The sequence below is a fragment of the Entelurus aequoreus genome, linkage group LG04, assembly GCF_033978785.1.
Source record: "Entelurus aequoreus isolate RoL-2023_Sb linkage group LG04, RoL_Eaeq_v1.1, whole genome shotgun sequence".
Taxonomy (NCBI): domain Eukaryota; kingdom Metazoa; phylum Chordata; class Actinopteri; order Syngnathiformes; family Syngnathidae; genus Entelurus; species Entelurus aequoreus.
This window is the reverse complement of record NC_084734.1, coordinates 83,142,039-83,164,200: the sequence shown is the minus strand read 5'-3', so window position 1 is coordinate 83,164,200 and position 22,162 is coordinate 83,142,039. Positions and strand designations below refer to the sequence as shown.

The window sequence follows — 22,162 nt, the reverse complement described above, 5'->3', positions numbered from 1 at the left end:
AAAAGGAACGCTAAAATGTAGTGTACAATACATCAAAGTATATCAGAGTATATAAAATTATAACTTGAAAGAAATTCTGGTTATAATGAAAAAAAATCATACAGAAATGTAATTTACGTAACTTATTGATTTGCTATTGCAGTTAAGCATTGTTTTTTTTGTAATTTAGTTTTTAAAAATCTATATTTTTTAAATAAATTTGATAATTAAAAATCAGGGCCGGCCCGTGGCATAGGCCGTATAGGCAAATGCTAAGGGCGCCGTCCATCAGGGGGCGCCACGCCAGTGCCACAAATTTTGGAGGAAAGAAAAAAAAAAAAAAAAAGTTGGTACTATTATTTCTAAATACAAAAAATAATCACACGTTAATTAAAATGCAAATTAAAGCCTATTTAATATAAATATTATTTGTTACAACATTACGATGCCCCTCCCTCGGCATGGTGCGCCCCCTCCCTTCCCGTATCATGACTCTTTTTGGACGTCACCACATCAAAAAATCAACACAAGATGTCAAAACGGCCAAAACTGTCAGGTGCCCAGGGAAGAAAAAAGAGAAAAGAAGAGGAGAAACGAGAAAAAGACAGAGGTAGCAGGTAGGTAACGTTAGCCTACATGAAATTATTTGTCTGTTACAGAATGTGATAGTAACCTGGCTTTTTAGCATTAAGCTAATGTTACATGATTCAGCAATTGCTAATCAATAAATAGCTAGTTCTGTTTTAACGTCGGGTTAATATTGTGGAGGGGGCTAAATTGTTATGGAAAATAACAATGTAACGTTAGGTAATTACAGTACTCCCTGGTGTACAGTAATTTGTAAGTTATTCTAGTTAATGCAATATTAAAAAGCACAAATAGAGAACTCTGTAAGATCCCCTTTTTTTGTAGTATAGTTGTTAAAGTCATACTGGTTTGATATCTTGTTTTGTGCAGTGCCTTATTTATATTGTATTTTTAATTTATTTTATGCAACTTGTTGACACGTTTTATTTTGTGTTTATGTATGTAAAAAATATTGTATTTCATATATTCATTTTTAATTTTTTGTATTCATTTATTTATCCATATTTTTTTAAATCTTGTTAACTATTCTGATTGTTAATTTGCTTTCTTTAAGTAAAAAAAAAGGTCAAAGACAAAGCTATTCGGTTTCTTGTGAGTATATACACTTCACTGCCGATGTGGGGGGGCGCCACCTAAAATCTTGCCTAGGGCGCCAGATTGGTTAGGGCCGGGCCTGTTAAAAATGGTTAATTTAGTCCAACCATTGCCTGTAAAGTTAATAAAAGTTTTGTCATGGTGACATTTGGGACATATGTTCATAATTTGAGCCTATTTGAGGTTGAACAGTATCCTGAAACAGATTGACCTTTTACCAACTTTGTTTTGTGCAAAAAAATATATGACCAACTATCTTTAGCTAAGTGATCATCATCTGTTGGTGTTTCAGTAGGTTTTACCGAAGAGAGCATTTTTTTCTGATTTTATTCGCAAAGCATGGAAAATAAGACAAAAGCATATACAGTGGAACCTCGATTTACGAAGCTCTCCTTGTACAAAAATTTCACTTCATGAACTACAGACTAAATAAAATATGTGTTGTTGTGCCAATCTTATCTAAGTGTAAGAACGTTTCATCTGCCCATTGTGTGCCTGCAGCACAGCCCTTGTGGGTGGGCTGATCGATCGCCGCTACTCAATCAGTCAGCACAGCAGTGCTGCTTTTTAAGTGTTTTTCTTAGCCTTTCAAAAACATTTTTCTAGTTTTGCTTGTTCAATATGAGCGAAAGGAAAGGAATGGACAAGTGATGTGGGGTTTGAAACATTTAGGAAGTATCGACAGCGTTGTCGACACTGCCTGCGCCCCCTTCCGCTGCACACCCGAGAAGATTAACCAACAAGGTAAAGTGGATTTGATTTAAATTTTTCCTAATCTTTCTAGTGACCGGGCTGTTAAAGTTAAAGAGTTTTGTGATTTCAAACCACAGAGCTAGGGACAATGGGTCCCATTCAGCAATGAGTTCCTAACTTTTCCTCTTATCTTTCTTCCTAAGTGATTTCCTAAGAGGAGTCCATTCAAATTCATGATGTGTTCTTAAACGGCCCAATTGTTCCCACCTGCTGTTCTTAAAGGCCTACTGAAAGCCACTACTACCGACCACGCAGTCTGATAGTTTATATATCAATGATGAAATCTTAACATTGCAACACATGCTAATACGGTTAGCTTACTAAAGTTCAATTTTAAATTTCGCGCCGAAATATTCTGCTGAAAACGTTTCGGTATGATGACGCCTGCGTGTGACGTCACGGATTGTAGAGGACATTTTGGGACACCATTGTGGCCAGCTATTAAGTCGTCTGTTTTCATCGCAAAATTCCACAATATTCTGGACATCTGTGTTGGTGAATCTTTTGCAATTTGTTCAATGAACAATGGAGACAGCAAAGAAGAAAGCTGTAGGTGGGAAGCGGTGTATTAGCGGCCGGCTGCAGCAACACAAACACAGCCGGTGTTTCATTGTTTACATTCCCGAAAGATGACAGTCAAGCTTTACCATTGGCCTGTGGAGGACTGGGACAACAGAGACTCTTACCAGGAGGACTTTGAGTTGGATACGCGGTACCGTGAGTACGCAGCTGCGGCTTCCAAACATTTGATCGCTTGCCCGTATGTGCGTGCCGCTATGTGCATGTCACGTACGTAACTTTGGGGACTTTGGGGAAATATATGTGCTGTATGAACTTTGGGGAGGTGAACGGTACTTTGGGCTGTGGGATTGAGTGTGTTGTGCGGGTGTTTGATTTGTATTGGTGGGTTATATGGACGGGAGGGGGGAGGTGTTTGTTATGCGGGATTAATTTGTGGCATATTAAATATAAGCCTGGTTGTGTTGTGGCTAATAGAGTATATATATGTCTTGTGTTTATTTACTGTTTTAGTCATTCCCAGCTGAATATCAGGTCCCACCCGCCTCTCACAGGATCTTCCCTATCTGAATTGCTTCCACTGCCCTCTAGTCCTTCACTCTCACTTTCCTCATCCACAAATCTTTCATCCTCGCTCAAATTAATGGGGTAATCGTCGCTTTCTCGGTCCGAATCGCTCTCGCTGCTTGTGGCCATGATTGTAAACAATGTGCAGATGTGAGGAGCTCCACAACCTGCGACGTCACGCTACTTCCGGTACAGGCAAGGCTTTTTTATCAGCGACCAAAAGTTGCGAACTTTATCGTCGATGTTCTCTACTAAATCCTTTCAGCAAAAATATGGCAATATCGCGAAATGATCAAGTATGACACATAGAATGGACCTGCTATCCCCGTTTAAATAAGAAAATCTCATTTCAGTAGACCTTTAAGTTGCTGAATACCAAATGGTTAGCGCGTGCGTGTCTATCATAATTTGCATACAAACACGCCCTTATTTACACAATATGCATATGTAAACACCCTTAATTCCGTAATTTGCATAGGTAAACACCCTTAATTCCCCATGTAATGGCACAATTCCGTCGGAAAAGCCGAACATCAAACACACGGAGAAAACACAAACAGATTACAGAAGAAATACGTAATGTCAAAACGTAGGTTTAAGTACACAAAGATCTATAGAGGCAGAAAATAAGTATAAGAAATATAAAAACAAGCTAATTGGTATACTACGAACATGTAAGAAGGAATACTACAGTCAATTATTAAACAAGAACAAAAACAACATGAGAGCAACATGGGGCATCCTAAATAGCATCATTAAAAATGGTGCTAAGAAAGATTACTCCCAGTACTTTCTAGATGGACATACAAAAAATGACAATATGAACCAAATAGCTGAACGTTTCAATGATTATTTTGTTAATATCGGAACAAATCTGGATCAAAGAATTCCAAATGCAGATGATGGGTCAGTTGAGGACTTGAGTGAGCTCATAGACAGAAATCCCAATTCCATGTTTCTTAAAAGTGTAACAAAAGAAGAAATAATCAAAATTGTAAAAAATTGTAAATACAAGACTTCAACTGACTGTCATGGAATAGATATGGTAACGATAAAAAAGGTTATAGAAGACATTTCAGAACCTCTGACATATATCACCAATGTATCATTTTTAACCGGAAAATTCCCAGACAAAATGAAAATTGCAAAAGTCGTACCAATCTATAAGAATGGAGACGTACACCAGTTTACTAACTACAGACCAGTTTCATTACTTCCACAATTCTCCAAAATCATGGAAAAATTATTCAATAGTCGATGAGATTTATTTATTAACAAAAGTGGGACGCTCGTGGAGAACCAATATGGATTTCGAGCAAATATCTCAACATCAATACCATTAATGAAAATAACAGAGGAAATTACCAATGCAATAGATGGTAAAGAATGTGCGGCAGCAGTATTCATGGACTTAACAAAAGCATTTGATACAATTAATCATGATATTTTAATACAAAAATTAGAACGATATGGCATCAGAGGTTTGGTATTGAACTGGGTAAGAAGCTATTTAACCAACAGGAAGCAATATGTGAAGATGGGTGAAAATATGTCAACACGGCTAGATATATCCTGTGGTGTGCCGCAGGGATCAATACTGGGACCAAAATTGTTTAATATTTATATAAACGACATTTGTAAAGTTACAAAGGACTTAAAGTTAGTTTTATTTGCAGATGATACAACTGCTTTCTGTTCAGGAGAGAACACACAGAAGATAATACAAATAATAACAGAAGAAATGAACAAATTAAAAAGATGGTTTGACAAAAACAGACTATCTTTGAATCTCAGTAAAACTAAAATAATGCTATTTGGTAATAGTAGGAAAGAGCATCATACGCAAATACAAATAGACGGAGTAGACATCGAAAGGGTAAAAGAAACCAGATTTTTGGGAGTATTAATAGATGATAAAATGAACTGGAAATCTCATATACAAAACATACAACATAAGATAGCTAAAAACATTTCAATAATGAATAAAACAAAACACGTCCTGGGCCAAAAATCACTTCATATTCTTTACTGCTCACTAGTGTTACCATATCTGAGTTTTTGTGCAGAAATATGGGGAAATAACTACAAATGTGCGCTACATTCGTTAACCATGTTACAAAAAAGATCAGTTAGAATAATACATAATGTTGGATATAGAGAACATACAAACCCTTTATTTATTAAGTCAAAAATATTAAAGTTTGGTGATTTGGTAAAATTGCAAACAGCTAAAATGATGTACAAAGCAAACTATAACCTGCTACCAAAGAATGTACGACATTTCTTCTCAACTAAAGAGGAGAAATATAACCTTAGAGGAAAAAATAATTTAAAACATTTATATGCACGTACAACACTTAAAACTTTTAGCATAACAGTATGTGGAATTAAATTATGGAATGGATTAAGTAAAGAAGTTAAAAATTGTACTGACATGATCCAGTTTAAGAGGTTGTTTAAATTAATAGTGCTTACAAAGTACAAAGAAGAAGAATTATGAGAAAAACTTCCAACCTTATTGAAAATATTCTTCATCTCAGTATGTTAATAATGACTGAATTAATTAATTACATATTACAAACTGTTGTATATACTAATTCATAGATGTTATTTTATTATATAAAAAGGTCAGTAAATGATTTTATATAATTGTAAATGCTTTGAAGTGGGAAAGGGGTAGGATTAAATAAGCTTTGCTTCTTCCTACTCCTTTTCGGGCATGATGTAAATGAAATGATATGAAATTGTGTGATGTATTATGATGTAAATGTGTTCATGTTTGAAATAAACTAAAAGAAAGAAAGAAAGAAAGAAAGGAGGGACTGCTGAGGTAGCCTAAAGCGTTCAAATAAATATTCGTCACTTTGGGCAAATAGGTCTACATGGTCGTGAAATATGCGCTCCCTCCCCAGGGTACCATCTGCGGCATCTTGCAGTAGCAGCAAAAGCATTGCCATTGTGTGAGTTGAGTTGCAACAGGGTGTGAGAGGCCTGTTGGTCTTTTAAAGAGCCACCAGTCACTAAATCAACGCCCCGGTAATTGATGATTGTGTGTGTATGTGTGTGTGTGTGCGTGCGCGCATATATTTTGAAATGTCTCTATATTGCTCATTTTGCTGTATGTCTGTCTGTCTTAATAATAATAATAATAATACATTTTACTTATAAGGCGCCATTCTGGGCACTCAAGGACACCGTACAAAATCAAAACAATAAAATCAAATTGGATAAAAACAACAACAACAACAAAAATAGAGAAGATAAGATGATTACAATGAATAAGCAGTCAGGAATAGGTGTGTTTTGAGTCTTGATTTGAAGAGGGATATTGAGTCTAAGTTACGAAGGTCTGGTGGCAAAGAGTTCCAAAGATGTGGGGCAGAGCAGCTGAAAGCTCGGGCACCCATGGTGGACAGTTTAAATAAAGGGACAGTCAGATGGATGGATGAAGAGGATCTTAGGGAACGTGAGGGCGCGGCGACATGGATCAGGTCAGAGAGATATGACGGAGAGAGGTTATGGATGGCTTTGAAAGTGAGGAGAATTATTTCAAAGTGGATACTATGTTTGATGGGTAGCCAGTGGAGTTGCTGCAGAACAGGGGTGATGTGCTGGATTGAAGGGGTTCTGGTGATTATCCGGGCTGCAGAGTTCTGGAGAAGCTGAAGTTTGTGAAGTGACTTGTGAGGGAGACCAAACAGGAGAGAGTTGCAGTAGTCCAGGTGAGAGGTGACCAGGCTATGGACTAGTATGGCAGCAGTATGTGGGGTAAGGGATGGGCGAAGACGATTAATGTTCCGTAGATGAAAGTAAGCAGACCGGGTAATGCTGTTTATGTGGGCTTGAAAGGGGAGTGTGCTGTCGAGGATAACACCCAGACTCTTGACTTGGGAGGAGGGGGAGACAGAGGAATTGCAGAGAGTAATGGACAAGCTGTTGGTTTTGGCGAGAATGGTTTTTGTACCGACAAGTAAGATTTTGGTTTTATTACTATTAAGTTGAAGGAAATTGGATGAGAACCACTGCTTGAGTTCACTGAGGCAGTCTGTAAGGGAGGAAGGAGGAAGAGAGGCAGTTGGTTTGGTTGAGATGTAGAGCTGGGTGTCATCCGCATAAAAGTGAAAATGTATTTTAAATTTACGGAATATATTGCCAAGGGGAAGAATGTAAATGATAAAAAGCAGGGGACCAAGAACAGAGCCCTGGGGGACACCAGAGGAAACGGGAGACGGAGCGGATTTGAATAAACGGAGTTGAACAAACTGAGTGCGGTCGGAGAGATACATATGATCTGAACCAGTGAAGGGGTGTGCTTGTGATGCCAATACTGTGCAATCTATGGAGGAGGACAGTGTGTGAAATGGTGTCAAAGGCTGCAGTGAGAGTCTTATCTATATCTATCTCTATCTATCCATCTATGATATTAATTTAACATTAAACAATAGAAGTAAGGGAACTTGTCACACCCTAAGGCCACCCTAAGAGTGCTCTGGAGCACTCGTAGATTTTGTTCTTACCTACGAACAAATCCCAGCTAAGAAAACATTGGTGAATACAAAAATCTCCTTAAAAACTTCGTAAGTGGGCCCTAAGAACTAAATTGGTTCTTAAGAACGGTTGCTGAATGGGGCCCAATGAGTGTGTGTAGGGCGGCTGCATAGGAAGAGGGACAGTTCAATGTAAGGTTCAAGTGTACAAACTTTTACTAAAATATGGATTTTTGTCAAGGCTGGAACTCGTTATTCATGTTTACATTTGTTTCTTATTGAGAAATTTGCCTCAATATACACTACCGTTCAAAAGTTTGGGGTCACATTGAAATGTCCTTATTTTTGAAGGAAAAGCACTGTACTTTTCAATGAAGATAACTTTAAACTAGTCTTAACTTTAAAGAAATACACTCTATACATTGCTAATGTGGTAAATGACTATTCTAGCTGCAAATGTCTGGTTTTTGGTGTATAGAGGCCCATTTCCAGCAACTATCACTCCAGTGTTCTAATGGTGCAATGTGTTTGCTCATTGGCTCAGAAGGCTAATTGATGATTAGAAAACCCTTGTGCAATCATGTTCACACATCTGAAAACAGTTTAGCTCGTTACAGAAGTTACAAAACTGACCTTCCTTTGAGCAGATTGAGTTTCTGGAGCATCACATTTGTGGGGTCAATTAAACGCTCAAAATGGCCAGAAAAAGAGAACTTTCATCTGAAACTCGACAGTCTATTCTTGTTCTTAGAAATGAAAGCTATTCCACAAAATTGTTGGGGTGACCCCAAACTTTTGAACGGTAGTGTATGCACTTTTGTATTCTTGAACATTGTTCAAGAACCCTTTAAGTTAGTGAATCCAGCATCCACTGTATTAGTAAGTCCATAGGAGCTCGGCACCTTAGTGTACGACAACAAAAAGTTAATTTATATCACAAAAACGAATTCCTCAATCATCTTTTTGCTGTCCTCCATCTTTACTTCCCATCCACAGTGACAGTAAACAGAACACTCACCCTCCGTCTCCGACCTGTTGCCATGGAAACCACCACAGTGTTGCAAATGGCGAGAGCCAGAAAAAAGTCCAGGTATGGATCTATCTTCTGGCTGCTGCTGCTTCTCTCTGCGATGCTGACACGCCGAAGCAGCTTCCTGTCTGGAATCACCTCAGTTTCCTGTGAGAGTGAATTGAATCTGTTCATTAACTTTAATAAAAGAAATATAAATACATGTTTTGCTTTCTTTTGTTTAGGATTGGAAGAATATGTTATTTGACAAAATAATAGTCCAAAAAATGGTGATGAAAAGTGTGTGATGTTTGCGCATACTAATCATCTTCTTAGAGATATACAGGTAGTTTAAACTTTAACGCTGATTGGAGACTTACTCCATCTCACGCTGTTTCGTTCCACAGATAATTATAGACTCTGAGCTACTCTACCGTATATTATGACCAATCTATAGTGGACGTTTACGGTTTATGTCACATCGGTGGTCTAGGCCAAATGGTACCCAGCGTGACCATATGCCCTGTCACCGAGACTTTTAGTGTGCTCATCACTGGCGCCTCGCAGCTTGGCCATCTGCAACAGGCACCAGGCTCCAGAGGCCTATTGACCTAAGGATGAGTGGATAAACAAATGGCAGTTCGAGTTTTGTAATCATATTTTGCCAATTTTATTATACCATAGAAATACAGCGTAAAGCAAATGTCCTAGATAATAAACTTTATCAATGATTTTGACATAGTCAAATAAGATACAAAACTGTGGGCCGTGTTAATTACAGGGGTATCACACTACTCAGCCTCTCTGGGAAAGTTTACGCCAAGGTACTGGAAAGGAGGGTCCGGCCGATGGTCGAACCTCAGATTCAAGAGGAGCAATGTGGATTCCGTCCTGGTCGTGGAACAACTGACCAGCTCTTTACTCTCGCGGGAATCCTGGAGAAGGCCTGGGAGTATGCCTATCCAGTCTACATGTGCTTTGTGGATTTGGAGAAGGCGTATGACCGGGTCTCCCGGGAGATCTTGTGGGAGGTGCTGAGGGTGTGCGGAGTGAGGGGAACCCTGCTGAGGGCCATCCAATCTCTGTACAACCAAAGCGACAGTTGTGTCCGGGTGCTTGAATGTAAGTCAGATCCGTTTCCAGTGGGGGTTGGTCTCCGCCAGGGCTGCTCTCTGTCACCTATCCTGTTTGTGATTCTCATGGACAGTATTTCTAGGCAGAGTCGTGGCCATGGCGGAGAGGGTATACGTCTCGGGGGGCTAAAGGTTGCGTCACTGCTGTTTGCGGATGATGTGGTCCTGATGGCACCTTCGGTTCGTGACCTTCAGCTCTCATTGGATCGGTTCGCAGCCGAGTGTTCAGCGGCTGGAATGAGGATCAGCATCTCCAAATCTGAGGCCATGGTTCTCAGCAGGAAACCGATGGTTTGTACAGTCCAGGTAGAGGATGAGACTCTGTCCCAGGTGGAGGAGTTTAAGTATCTCGGGGTCTTGTTCACGAGTGAGGGAAAGATGGAGAAGGAAATCAGCCGGAGAATCGGAGCAGCTGGGGCAGTATTGCAGTCTCTCTGCCGCACTGTTGTGACGAAACGAGAGCTGAGCCAGAAGGCAAAGCTCTCGGTCTACCGAGCTATCTACATTCCTACTCTCACCTATGGTCATGAAGTGTGGGTCATGACCGAAAGAATAAGATCGCGGATACAAGCGGCCGAAATGAGTTTCCTCAGAAGGGTGGCTGGCATCTCCCTTAGAGATAGGGTGAGAAGTTCAGTCACCCGAGAGAGACTCGGAGTAGAGCCGCTGCTCCTTCGCTTGGAAAGGAGACAGCTTAGGTGGTTCGGGCATCTCGTGCGGATGCCTCACAAGCGTCTCCCTAGAGAGGTCCTTGTTGCACGTCCCACTGGGAGGAGACCCCGGTAGGCCAAGGACCAGATGGGGGGATTACATCTCCTCTCTGGCCTAGGAACGCTTCGGGATTCCCCAGAAGGAAGTCGCTAATGTTGCTCTGGGGAGGGAAGTCTGGGGGTCTCTGCTGGAGCTGTTGTCCCTGCGACCCGATTCCGGATAAGCGGTTGAAGATGGATGGAACTTTGGGCTGAAGAACCTATTGGTTTTGTTGAGAATCCTGATAAACAGTTTGTGATGCACAATAGCTCCTTTTACACTGCCATTTTCAATCTGAAATAGGTACGTCAAGTGGAACTGACTCGCTCAGACTCTCATGAGCAACCAAGCAAGTCCACAACCGCAGTCCCTACCTCCAGCAGCTCTAGAAGTAAATCTTGACTGAGCGCTCGTCTTACCAGCGGACTGCTGAAGGCCACGTTGCTCTGGGCGTTTACTGCGAACTTGCTCTTGTGTCTGCTTCCATGCTGATGTTGTCTCCCTTTGGGGCTGCTGTCCTCAGCGGCCACAGACCATACAGGCTGTGGGGGCTGCGGCTGCTGGTTAAAGATGACCTCCTCTTCTGTATCTGGCTCATCAATAACTGCCAAACGGATGGCTGCAAAACCAGTTGTGTGTTATTCATCTAGTATAGAATAGTAATTAAATAAGTGAAATACTGACATTTTAGCAGAATATGCTGGAGTAAAACAGAAATATGGATGCAATCCTGTTTTTAGTAATGTAATCTTAATATACAGTATACTCACATGCATCACAATGCTGAATTATCTAACATACCTTCAGAATAATGGATCATAAGCAAAAATAAAGCAACATAAATGTGGGAAAATGTGGGACAAGTGATTAAAGGGGCTTCATTATATCCCCCTGAAAACCTTTATAGTGGATATATATTTTTGGTGGGTCTCAGAAGGATAATTACTTTTCTGTTTTTTAGACACTAAAAGTATTAAAGAACAGTGACGGGCGATATTTGAAATGGTCTTACAGACGCCAAGTAAAAAAGAGCCTGCGTGGTAATCACAATACTAATCTCCAAACTTTAACACAGCAACAATTTGGGGAATAAATAATACACATGACCTGTGGTAGTTGTCAAATCAAACACCATTATTACATATTTTACGCCAAAAATAGGTACATAAAATGAATAAAGGAAATAATAAATACACAAAAAAACATTTGTATACAAATTTTCTATACTTATGCTTACACACTTATGCTCACTATTTTGATGTTTAAAAAGAGGTCAATTTTTCATGGCAGCACTAGAATGGTAGACAGGTAGAAGTCTCTGTCGCGGTTTTAAAAACAATACTTCTTATCATAGCTGAAATTAACCACGACCCTCGAACACACACGGTGTTCATACACTGTCTCGGTTATCGTAGTGCCAAACATTGTGCCTAACAAAGTAGTCTGTTTGCCCGCTTATCATTCTACGGAATTGAGTTCCTAAACAAAGCATCCACACTTCCAAAAAATCAAATCTGACTACAAAAAAAAGTAGGTTAGTAGCAGGTGATAAGTTTGCTTTGTACATAATTTTAGCTGTTTGCAAATGCACCAAATCACTGAATTTCAATATTTTTGTTTCAACAAATAAAGGGTTTGTATGTTCTAAACCAGGGGTCCCCAAACTACGGCCCGCGGGCCGGATACGGTCCCCCAGCGTCCAAAATCCGGCCCGCGGGAAGTTCCAAGTTAAAAAAAAAATAAAATATATATATATATTTTTTATAATTTTTTTTTTTTTTTAATTTGTCCTTACTAGTCAATTTTCTACCGTCTCCTAGCCACTCAGGCAAATCATATCGTCTAAAAATGCATTTTACCATCGATAACGTGACATGCAGCAAGTGCGCTCTTTAAGTCAATTAGTGTGCGAGGAATATATATACATATATATATATATATATATATATATATATATATATATATATATATATATATATATATATATATATATATATATATATATATATATATACACACACATATAGACACATATACACACATATATACACATATACATATATATATACATATGTATGTGTGGGAAAAAAATCACAAGACTATTTCATCTCTACAGGCCTGTTTCATGAGGGGTTTCCTCAATCCTCAGGAGATTTTAATGGAAGCATTCACATACCATGGTTTATATAGGGCACAGAGCGGGTGGGTACAGGCAGGCATGGGGGCGTGGGGATTGGCTCATGTGTTACCTAGGAGGTGTTTCCTTCTGTGACGGCATATTGATACAATTTCGCTGCGCTTGTTGAGGGATGACAAGTCTGGACGGTATATAATAAACAGTTTCTCTTTTAAGCATAGGTTGCATCTTTTAAGCATAGGTTGCAAAAGATGCAACCTATGCTTAAAAGAGAAACTGTTTATTAACCATGGTATGTGAATGCTTCCATTAAAATCTCCTGAGGATTGAGGAAACCCCTCATGAAACAGGCCTGTAGAGATGAAATAGTCTTGTGATTTTTTTCCCACACATACATATTACGCTCTACCACGGTATCGAGCACTATTTTTTTGGATAATCTAATTAAAACATATATATATACATATGTACACATATACATATATACATATTCATGGACATATACATAGACATATACATATATACACACGCATATATACACACTTACATATACATATATACACACACACACACACATTTACATAAAATATGTATATATATACACACACACACACACACACACACACACACACACACACTTATAGCGCAGCCCCCAGCCAAATTGTTTTACCCCAATGCGGCCCCGGAGTCAAAAAGTTTGGTGACCCCTGTTCTAAACCATCATTATATATTTTTCAAACTGACCTTTTTTGTAACATGGTTAGTGAATGAAGTGTACTTTTGTAATTATTTCGCCATATTTCTACACAATAACTCAGATATGGTAATACTTGCGAGCAATAGAGAATATGGAGTGAATATTGTTGGGTTTTTTCGCAAGTCTTTTGGAACATAATAATAACGAAAACAAAAGGTAACACTGTACTGGTTTTATATTATGTTCAAATCCTAGCTGAAAACACTTATTTAATTGTGCATATGACAACTGAAAGTATTTTATCTACAGCATTTGATTGATTTTATAATTATGATTGTTTTTATGGTGATTGTATTTCATTTTCATTATGATTTTAAATCTTTATTTTTGCCTTCATTTAATTTTCTGTAAAACATTTTAAATGGCCTTGTGTACGAATTGTGCTCTATAAATAAAATCGCCTTGCCTTGCCTATAAGTATTAGTTGCAACAAGAGACCATAGCAATCATTGAAGAACTGTGGACACTCTTGTGATTTGGATCACATCGGACTGTCTGCCTCGCAGGATTTTTGATGACCAGTCATAGACAATTTAGAGTGAAAAGCAAATTTTCATTTTCACTCGCATACAAAACATTCTAACTTGGATTGTTTCCCTGGCTTCGAGACTCTCCCGAAGGACAGCGCAGCGAAGACACAACAAACTCCCTTCTTGTCTCTCATGGACACACACCTGTTGTTGTTGACTTTGGACTTATCGGCTGCACAAGAATCAAGGCCGCGGAACAGAGACACACTGTAGGCTTGCATACAAACAACATGCATCCACAAAAATATACGCCACACATACACACCCACCCCCCCAACCCAAATCCCATAGGGGTGATGGAAGGATGGTCAGCGCCGAGAGCTGCGGCCTACCACCATTACCTCGCACTCCCTTCCCTCTGTTGCTAGATATCTCGAGATGTACGTTGTAATATGTATATGTGATTTGCTATGGAGGTTTTTTTCCCACTCCAGACTGGGCCCCCTTAGGAGCCCAGTCTAGATTGTATTTTTTTACTCATCCTTCCCCAGCGTTTTACCATTTTCCCAATCTTTTACGGAGCGCCTTGCGGTGACCCATCAGCGTTCCTGTTCTGTAACCCTGTACACTGTTTGTTTGTCTAATCTTGAACGGGTTTGTGCTGAAAACAAAGTTTCGTTGTACTTGTGCAATGACAATAAAGACCTACACTACCGTTCAAAAGTTTGGGGTCACGTTGAAATGTCCTTATTTTTGAAGGAAAAGCACTGTACTTTTCAATGAAGATAACTTTAAACTAGTCTTAACTTTAAAGAAATACACTCTATACATTGCTAATGTGGTAAATGACTATTCTAGCTGCAAATGTCTGTTTTCTGGTGCAATATCTGCATAGGTGTATAGAGGCCCATTTCCAGCAACTATCACTCCAGTGTTCTAATGGTACAATGTGTTTGCTCATTGGCTCAGAAGGCTAATTGATGATTAGAAAACCCTTGTGCAATCATGTTCACACATCTGAAAACAGTTTTGCTCGCTACAGAAGCTACAAAACTGACCTTCCTTTGAGCAGATTGAGTTTCTGGAGCATCACATTTGCGGGGTCAATTTAACGTTTAAAATGGCCAGAAAAAGAGAACTTTCATCTGAAACTCGACAGTCTATTCTTGTTCTTAGAAATGAAGGCTATTCCACAAAATTGTTTGGGTGACCCCAAACTTTTGAACGGTAGTGTACCTACATACCTACCTACATCATTGACATTTAAAAAAAACAACAAACGTGATCATTTTTTGTTATTTCCCATGGAATGTGTTCAGCCTGTCTGACTAATAATGGGCATTTGTAGATTTACTTTATCAATTACAAATTCAAGGGGGGAAAAAAAGCAAAAAACAAGTGTCACTATAAAGTTATATAAGCCTTGCTTGTTCAATATTCAATGCAAAACTTGTTTGGGTCCCTTGTTTGGGCGGCGTGGCGAAGTTGGTAGAGTGGCCGGGCCAGCAATTGGAGGGTTGCTGGTTACTGGGGTTCAATCCCCACCTTCTACCAATCCTAGTCACGTCCGTTGTGTCCTTGGGCAAGACACTTCACCCTTGCTCCTGATGGCTGCTGGTTAGCGCCTTGCATGGCAGCTCCCGCCATCAGTGTGTGAATGTGTGTGTGAATGTGGAAATACTGTCAAAGCGCTTTGAGTACCTTGAAGGAAGAAAAGCGCTATACAAGTATAACCCATTTATTTATCATTATAGTGGATGCTGGTGTTTGGAAAGTTAAAATTTCAAGGCATGGATCTTCCAATGTGATTATCTAGCGGTTGTGTACTCTCTCTCTCTCTTTCTCGGCTGCGTTGTGTTTTAGCTACTGTTCCGAGCGTGCCGCAAACTCAGGTCTGCGGCATGAGAGGCGAGAATGCTGACTACCGAGCTAAAAGCCCGGGCTATAGACTTGATAGCCAGCAGTACTCTTGAAGTTGCCAGGGAGTGAGGTTTACCAACGTACACATGGCCCCGCCATACTGGCCCGTCTCCGTTACACTTACACCAAGTTCCTTTATACAAAAGACATTTTCGGCAAAAGTGGGCATTCCGTGTCAGATTTTGCCGCCAGTTGAATATCCCTGCCATAGATTTTCATTACCCAATTTTCCAGACCATTGCAACCCTACTACTCCTGCAGTCCAATGTTGTTTTTGACAACCATCTTACATTTAGTCTTAGTCTTTTGGACTAAAATGCTTATTAGTTTTAGTCACATTTTAGTCACTTTTATACGTGATAGTTTTAGTCCGGTTTTAGTCTAGTTTTAGTCGGCAGAACGTACTCACAGAGATAACCACACCGTCACTGAATGTAAATATGGCTAAACATGCTGCTAAAGTAACACACACGTAATGAATTGACGTTAGCGTAACAAAAGCTAACTTTAGCCTGAAGTTAGCAGCCCATTTGCGCCAGGAGTATGTGGAAAACGTACTAATGTATTAGCTTACTATGACATTTATCCATTATGTTAACAGCATTTGTAACTTACCGTCGAAAAAATATCCTTGTGGCGAGCCTTAAGGTGCCGCTTATGCTAGGTTCACACCAACGGCGCTTTGACGGCGCTTTAAAGCGGCATGCAAAGCGGCGTTATAGCGTAACAAAGCCTGATTAAAGCGTGAGGGTCCTAATGGATCGTGGGAAAGTTTGTAGTGAAGCGGGACATGCGGCAAGTTTGGCCAAAATTTTTAAGCGGTTTAAAAAAATTCTGCGCTCTGTCAAGAATGGAATAAAGCGCCGAGAGCGTATGAAAGCGTGACAAAGCTCAGCAAAACTTGACTAAAAGCGTAGGAAAGCTTAACAGATCTTGGTTCAAAGCGCGGACCCCTACAAATAGGAAGTGACTGTGATATTGACTAGTGACATTGAAACTTTTATGTAAAACCAACACAGGATTACAAATCCATTCTCTTTTGCATCATTGCCTTTTTTATACGATGATCATTGTTTCTGTACTTCTGTTAGAGTTTGCTGTTTGATGTTGCAGTTTGACATTACAGTCTATAATTTTTCTGTATGAAAATGTTAGTAATAAAGAGAATATGTTACGTTTTATAAAAAAAATGCCTTTTATTATTTTCAACTAGCATAAGAAATGAAAGATAGATATTTATTAAGATGACAAAAATAAAAGAAATGAAGATATAAAACATAATATAACGAAAAAAAAGAGAAATTGAAAAAATAAATGAATATAAAAAATGTGTGGATAATTGCCTTTTATTATTTTCAACTAGCATAAGAAATGAAAGATAGATATTTATTAAGATGACAAAAATAAAAGAAATGAAGATATAAAACATAATATAACGAAAAAAAAAGAGAAATTGAAAAAATAAATGAATATAAAAAATGTGTGGAAAACAGTATACTGAGTTTTTCACTTTTTTTCCTTATTTTTGTTGTAACAATGCACAACAGAGCTTGATAATCGTGTCAGAGCATGATTTAAAGCGTCAGGATCGCATCAAAGCGTAATAAAGTTCAATAAAGCGTAATAAAACGTATCAAAGCGTGATTTAAAGCGTATCAAAGCGGGATCAAAGCGTGAGGAACGGTAGCAAAGCGGCAACTAATTCGTATCAGAGCGTATCAGAGCGTATCAAAGCATAACATTACTTCAGAGATCGGGATACTCGTGGAAAAATTGACAAAAATGACGGCGCTTTGCTCGCCGCTTTAAAGCGCGGCAAGCGCCGTTGGTGTGAACCAGGCATTAAGGTTGGTCGTATTTTTTCCGCATATTTTGTGGCCACATTTGTCACCGTCTTCCTTCACAATACACTCTGTTTTATTATCTGCTGGGTTATATTTAAAATACACCCATATGTCGTCTCTACGTTTGCGACCACCGAGCCCCTGTGATGAAACTGCCGCCGCCATCACGCTCCATTGCCTGACGAGTAACAAAAGTCTGACGTGTTGAGCACGTTGTGCGCTGCACGCCAGTTGGTGGGCGTGACCAAACAAGGATAGAATGCAGCAGCCTGCTGTAGGCAGCAGCAGATACTTTGTAGGTTTTAATTGACACACACAATAAACAGAAATGTCATGCATTTTCAACGTCTGACAGATTACCCACTAACATTTTCGTCCGTTCTCGTCTCGTCAACGAAGACTCACACACGTCTCGTCATGTTTTCGTCATCAGAGAGACATGTTTATCTCGTCACCGTCTCGTTATCGTCATGAAAAAAAGTGGCGTCGACGAAATGATTTCGTCATCGTTGACGAAAACAACACTGCTGCAGTCTAATATTGTAATGTGAATAAAACGATCAGCTCACACACTGTTCACTACCCTTGTCAAGGGTTACAAAACAACACCTTCTCGCATGTCCACATTCCACTGAGGTGAACAGTTGTTTGGAAAAGTTAAAGGCCTACTGAAATGAATTTTTTTTATTTAAACGGGGATAGCAGATCTATTCTATGTGTCATACTTGATCATTTCGCGATATTGCCATATTTTTGCTGAAAGGATTTAGTATAGAACAACGACGATAAAGATTGCAACTTTTGGTATCTGATAAAAAAAAGGCTTGCCCCTACCGGAAGTAGCGTGACGTAGTCAGTTGAACATATACGCAAAGTTCCCTATTGTTTACAATGATGGCCGCATGAAGTGAGAGAGATTCGGACCGAGAAAGCGACAATTTCCCCATTAATTTGAGCGAGGATGAAAGATTTGTGGATGAGTAAAGTGCAAGTGAAGGACTAGTGGGGAGTTGAAGCTATTCAGATAGGGAAGATGCTGTGAGAGCCGGGGGTGACCTGATATTCAGCTGCGAATGACTACAACAGTAAATAAACACAAGACATATATATACTCTATTAGCCACAACACAACCAGGCTTATATTTAATATGCCACAAATTAATCCTGCATAAAAACACCTGCGTGTTTGTTACGCTAGCTCCTAGCTCCTCTGCTAGCTCCTAGCTCCTCTGCTAGCTCCTAGCTCCATAGAACACGCCAATACAATTCAAACACCTGATCAACACACACAATCACTCAGCCCAAAAGACCGTTCACCTAACCCAAGGTTCATAAAGCTTATATATTTTAAAAAAGTTACGTACATACGCAAAAAAAAGTTGCGCACATACGGTCATGCGATCAAATGTTTAGAAGCCAAAGCTGCATACTCACAGTAGCACGTCTGCGTCTTTGTCATCCAAATCAAAGTAATCCTGGTAAGAGTCTGTGTTGTCCCAGTTCTCTACAGGCGTCTGTGTATCGAAGTCAAAAGTCCTCCTGGTTAGAGTCTCTGTTATCCGAGTTCTTCCATCTTGACTGCATCTTTCGGGAATGTAAACAAAGAAGCGCCGGCTGTGTACTGTTGTTGCTGACTACGTTCGAAAAATACGTCCATTTCGCACCGACAACTTTCTTCTTTGCTTGCTCAGCTTCCTTCTCCATAATGCAATGAACATGATTGCAACAGATTCACGAACACAGATGTCCAGAATACTGTGGAATTATGAAATGAAAACAGAGCTTTTTCGTATTGGCTTCAATGTGGAAGGCATACCCGTGTTCGCCGGGCTACGTCACGCGCATACGTCATCCTCAGAGGCGTTTTGAACCGGAAGTTTAGCGGCAAATTTAAAATGTCACTTTATAAGTTAACCCGGCCGTATTGGCATGTGTTATAATGTTAAGATTTCATCATTGATATATAAACTATCAGACTGCGTGGTCGGTAGTAGTGGCTTTCAGTAGGCCTTTAAATCCTGAAGAATAAACAACTTTCTGGAATTTGAAGGAGCTTTCAGTTTGGACACGGAGTCAGTATTGGTTTGTCTTTTGATTTTGTTGACACTTATCGAGCGCTCCGTGCTTGAGGGCAACTTTCGCTTTGTTAACATGGAACGCAAATATGATCTGTTTGATACATAATTATTGCATAATGTTTACCGTTCTCTTTGTGTGGGTACTCTGTGGCCATGATGGAGCAACGTCGAAACACCATCTTGTTCTCCGTGAGCGTTCCTGTCTTGTCTGAGAAGATGTAGTCAATCTGACCCAGGTCCTCTGTAATGTTCAAGGCTTTACACTGTATGCGGCTGTCTGCCTCCTCATCGTAAAGATCTATGTCATTCATAATGAAGAAGATCTGGCCAATCTTCACCAACTCGATGGAAACATAGAGCGAAATGGGTATCAGGACCTGGAAGAGGATAAGATAAAGGTGTGAGTAACGGCGGAATAAATATGGATTGAAGTGCAAACTGTTTTCCACCTGGAGCAGAATGATCATGCTGAAGAACATGTAGAAGGCAGACAGACCGGGACCGTCCAGGTGACCGTTGCTGTCAGGGACCAGGTAAGGGGGCACGCCAGGTAGCGTCTGCCGCCAATAGTAGTGACCTAAATGTGTGAAGACAGACGGCTTAATCACATCGACTGGCACGAGAAGGGAGGCTATTTTTGGCGCCACACCTTCTCATCCTCCCCCTACTGTTATACAGCATCGCCGGCTCGAGGCCAAAGCGAATGAGTGAAATGGCCCCTCACAAGTGTAAAGGCTTTTAAACATTAACTGATCTGCGTAACGATTTCATGGATGAGCTACGTAACTCGTCACCGACCTAGTGCTCCGACCAGGCACATGGCGAGGAGGAGAATGACGCAAAAGATGACGTCCACGTTCAGTTTCCGCTCTAGTTTGCTGCGCTTGTATCTTGGTCCGTTGTTGTTGAGCATGGACTTGGTTTCATGGCCTTGAAGATGGGGGAAGGCATTCAGTCAGCAAAAAACAGATACTCAGTGTGGGCCCTAGGCCTAACCTTGAAAGAAAAGGGATTCATAAACCTGGAAAATACCTTTAATAAAAAGTCAAAGGAGGACTTTGTGTTCAGTACTAAATGTTGTCATGTCATTGTGAGCTAAACTAAACTGTATGTAATCTTTGGTTATTTCAGTACGGTAACAGTGACTTACAGTCTAAAAACAATCAGATACAAGCACTGAATCACACTTAAACCTGCAGTGTAAATGCAGCCTACAGAGATGAGGGTCATGGCAGGTAAATGTGATCAATACCTGCATACACCACAAAGCCAACAGCATGGTCTGTATTTCTGACAGTACAGCCTCGTAGCAGCAGACTCTCAATTCCAGCACCCACCTTTTCTTTATCCGCTTTCTCCCTGTGGTAGAAGAAAGAATACACCTTTACATTCTAAGACCCGGTCAGACATAGCATCTAAATTGGTTGTACAAACCCCGTTTCCATATGAGTTGGGAAATTGTGTTAGATGTAAATATAAACGGAATACAATGATTTTCAAATCCTTTTCAACCCATATTCAATTGAATGCACTACAAAGACAACATATTTGATGTCCAAACTCATAAACTTATAATTAACTTAGAATTTCATGGCTGCAACACGTGCCAAAGTAGTTGGGAAAGGGCATGTTCACCACTGTGTTACATGGCCTTTCCTTTTAACAACACTCAGTAAACGTTTGGGAACTGAGGAGACACATTTTTGAAGCTTCTCAGGTGGAATTCTTTCCCATTCTTGCTTGATGTACAGCTTAAGTTGTTCAACAGTCCGGGGGTCTCCATTGTGCTATTTTAGGCTTCATAATGCACCACACATTTTCAATGGGAGACAGGTCTGGACTACAGGCAGGCCAGTCTAGTACCCGCACTCTTTTACTATGAAGCCACGTTGATGTAACACGTGGCTTGGCATTGTCTTGCTGAAATAAGCAGGGGCGTCCATGGTAACGTTGCTTGGATGGCAACATATGTTGCTCCAAAACCTGTATGTACCTTTCAGCATTAATGGCGCCTTCACAGATGTGTAAGTTACCCATGTCTTGGGCACTAATACACCCCCATACCATCACACATGCTGGCTTTCCTCTTTGGTCCGGAGGACACGATGTCCACAGTTTCCAAAAACAATTTGGAATGTGGACTCATCAGACCACAGAACACTTTTCCACTTTGCATCAGTCCATCTTAGATGAGCTCAGGCGTTTCTGGGTGTTGTTGATCAACGGTTTTCGCCTTGCATAAGAGAGTTTTAACTTGCACTTACAGATGTAGCGACCAACTGTAGTTACTGACAGTGGGTTTCTGAAGTGTTCCTTAGCCCATGTGGTGATATCCTTTACACACTGATGTCGCTTGTTGATGCAGTACAGCCTGAGGGATGGAAGGTCACAGGCTTAGCTGCTTACGTGCAGTGATTTCTCCAGATTCTCTGAACCCTTTGATGATATAACGGACCGTAGATGGTGAAATCCCTAAATTCCTTGCAATAGCTGGTTGAGAAAGGTTTTTCTTAAACTGTTCAACAATTTGCTCACGCATTTGTTGACAAAGTGGTGACCCTCGCCCCATCCTTGTTT

General features: G+C 40.1%; 1 protein-coding gene across 1 annotated transcript in view; it reads right to left on the bottom strand.

Annotated features, from left to right (window-relative positions):
* The window catches only part of atp10b (ATPase phospholipid transporting 10B), a 69,918-nt gene that overhangs the window by 26,411 nt on the left and 21,345 nt on the right, over positions 1-22,162 (bottom strand). Inside the window, exons 4-9 of the mRNA XM_062045874.1 lie at positions 20,838-20,944; positions 20,384-20,515; positions 20,035-20,162; positions 19,710-19,962; positions 10,799-10,998; positions 8,506-8,664 (exon numbers count right to left, since the gene is read on the bottom strand). Coding sequence (XP_061901858.1) covers positions 8,506-8,664; positions 10,799-10,998; positions 19,710-19,962; positions 20,035-20,162; positions 20,384-20,515; positions 20,838-20,944 — 979 coding nt within the window. The remainder of the gene's footprint in view (positions 1-8,505; positions 8,665-10,798; positions 10,999-19,709; positions 19,963-20,034; positions 20,163-20,383; positions 20,516-20,837; positions 20,945-22,162) is intronic.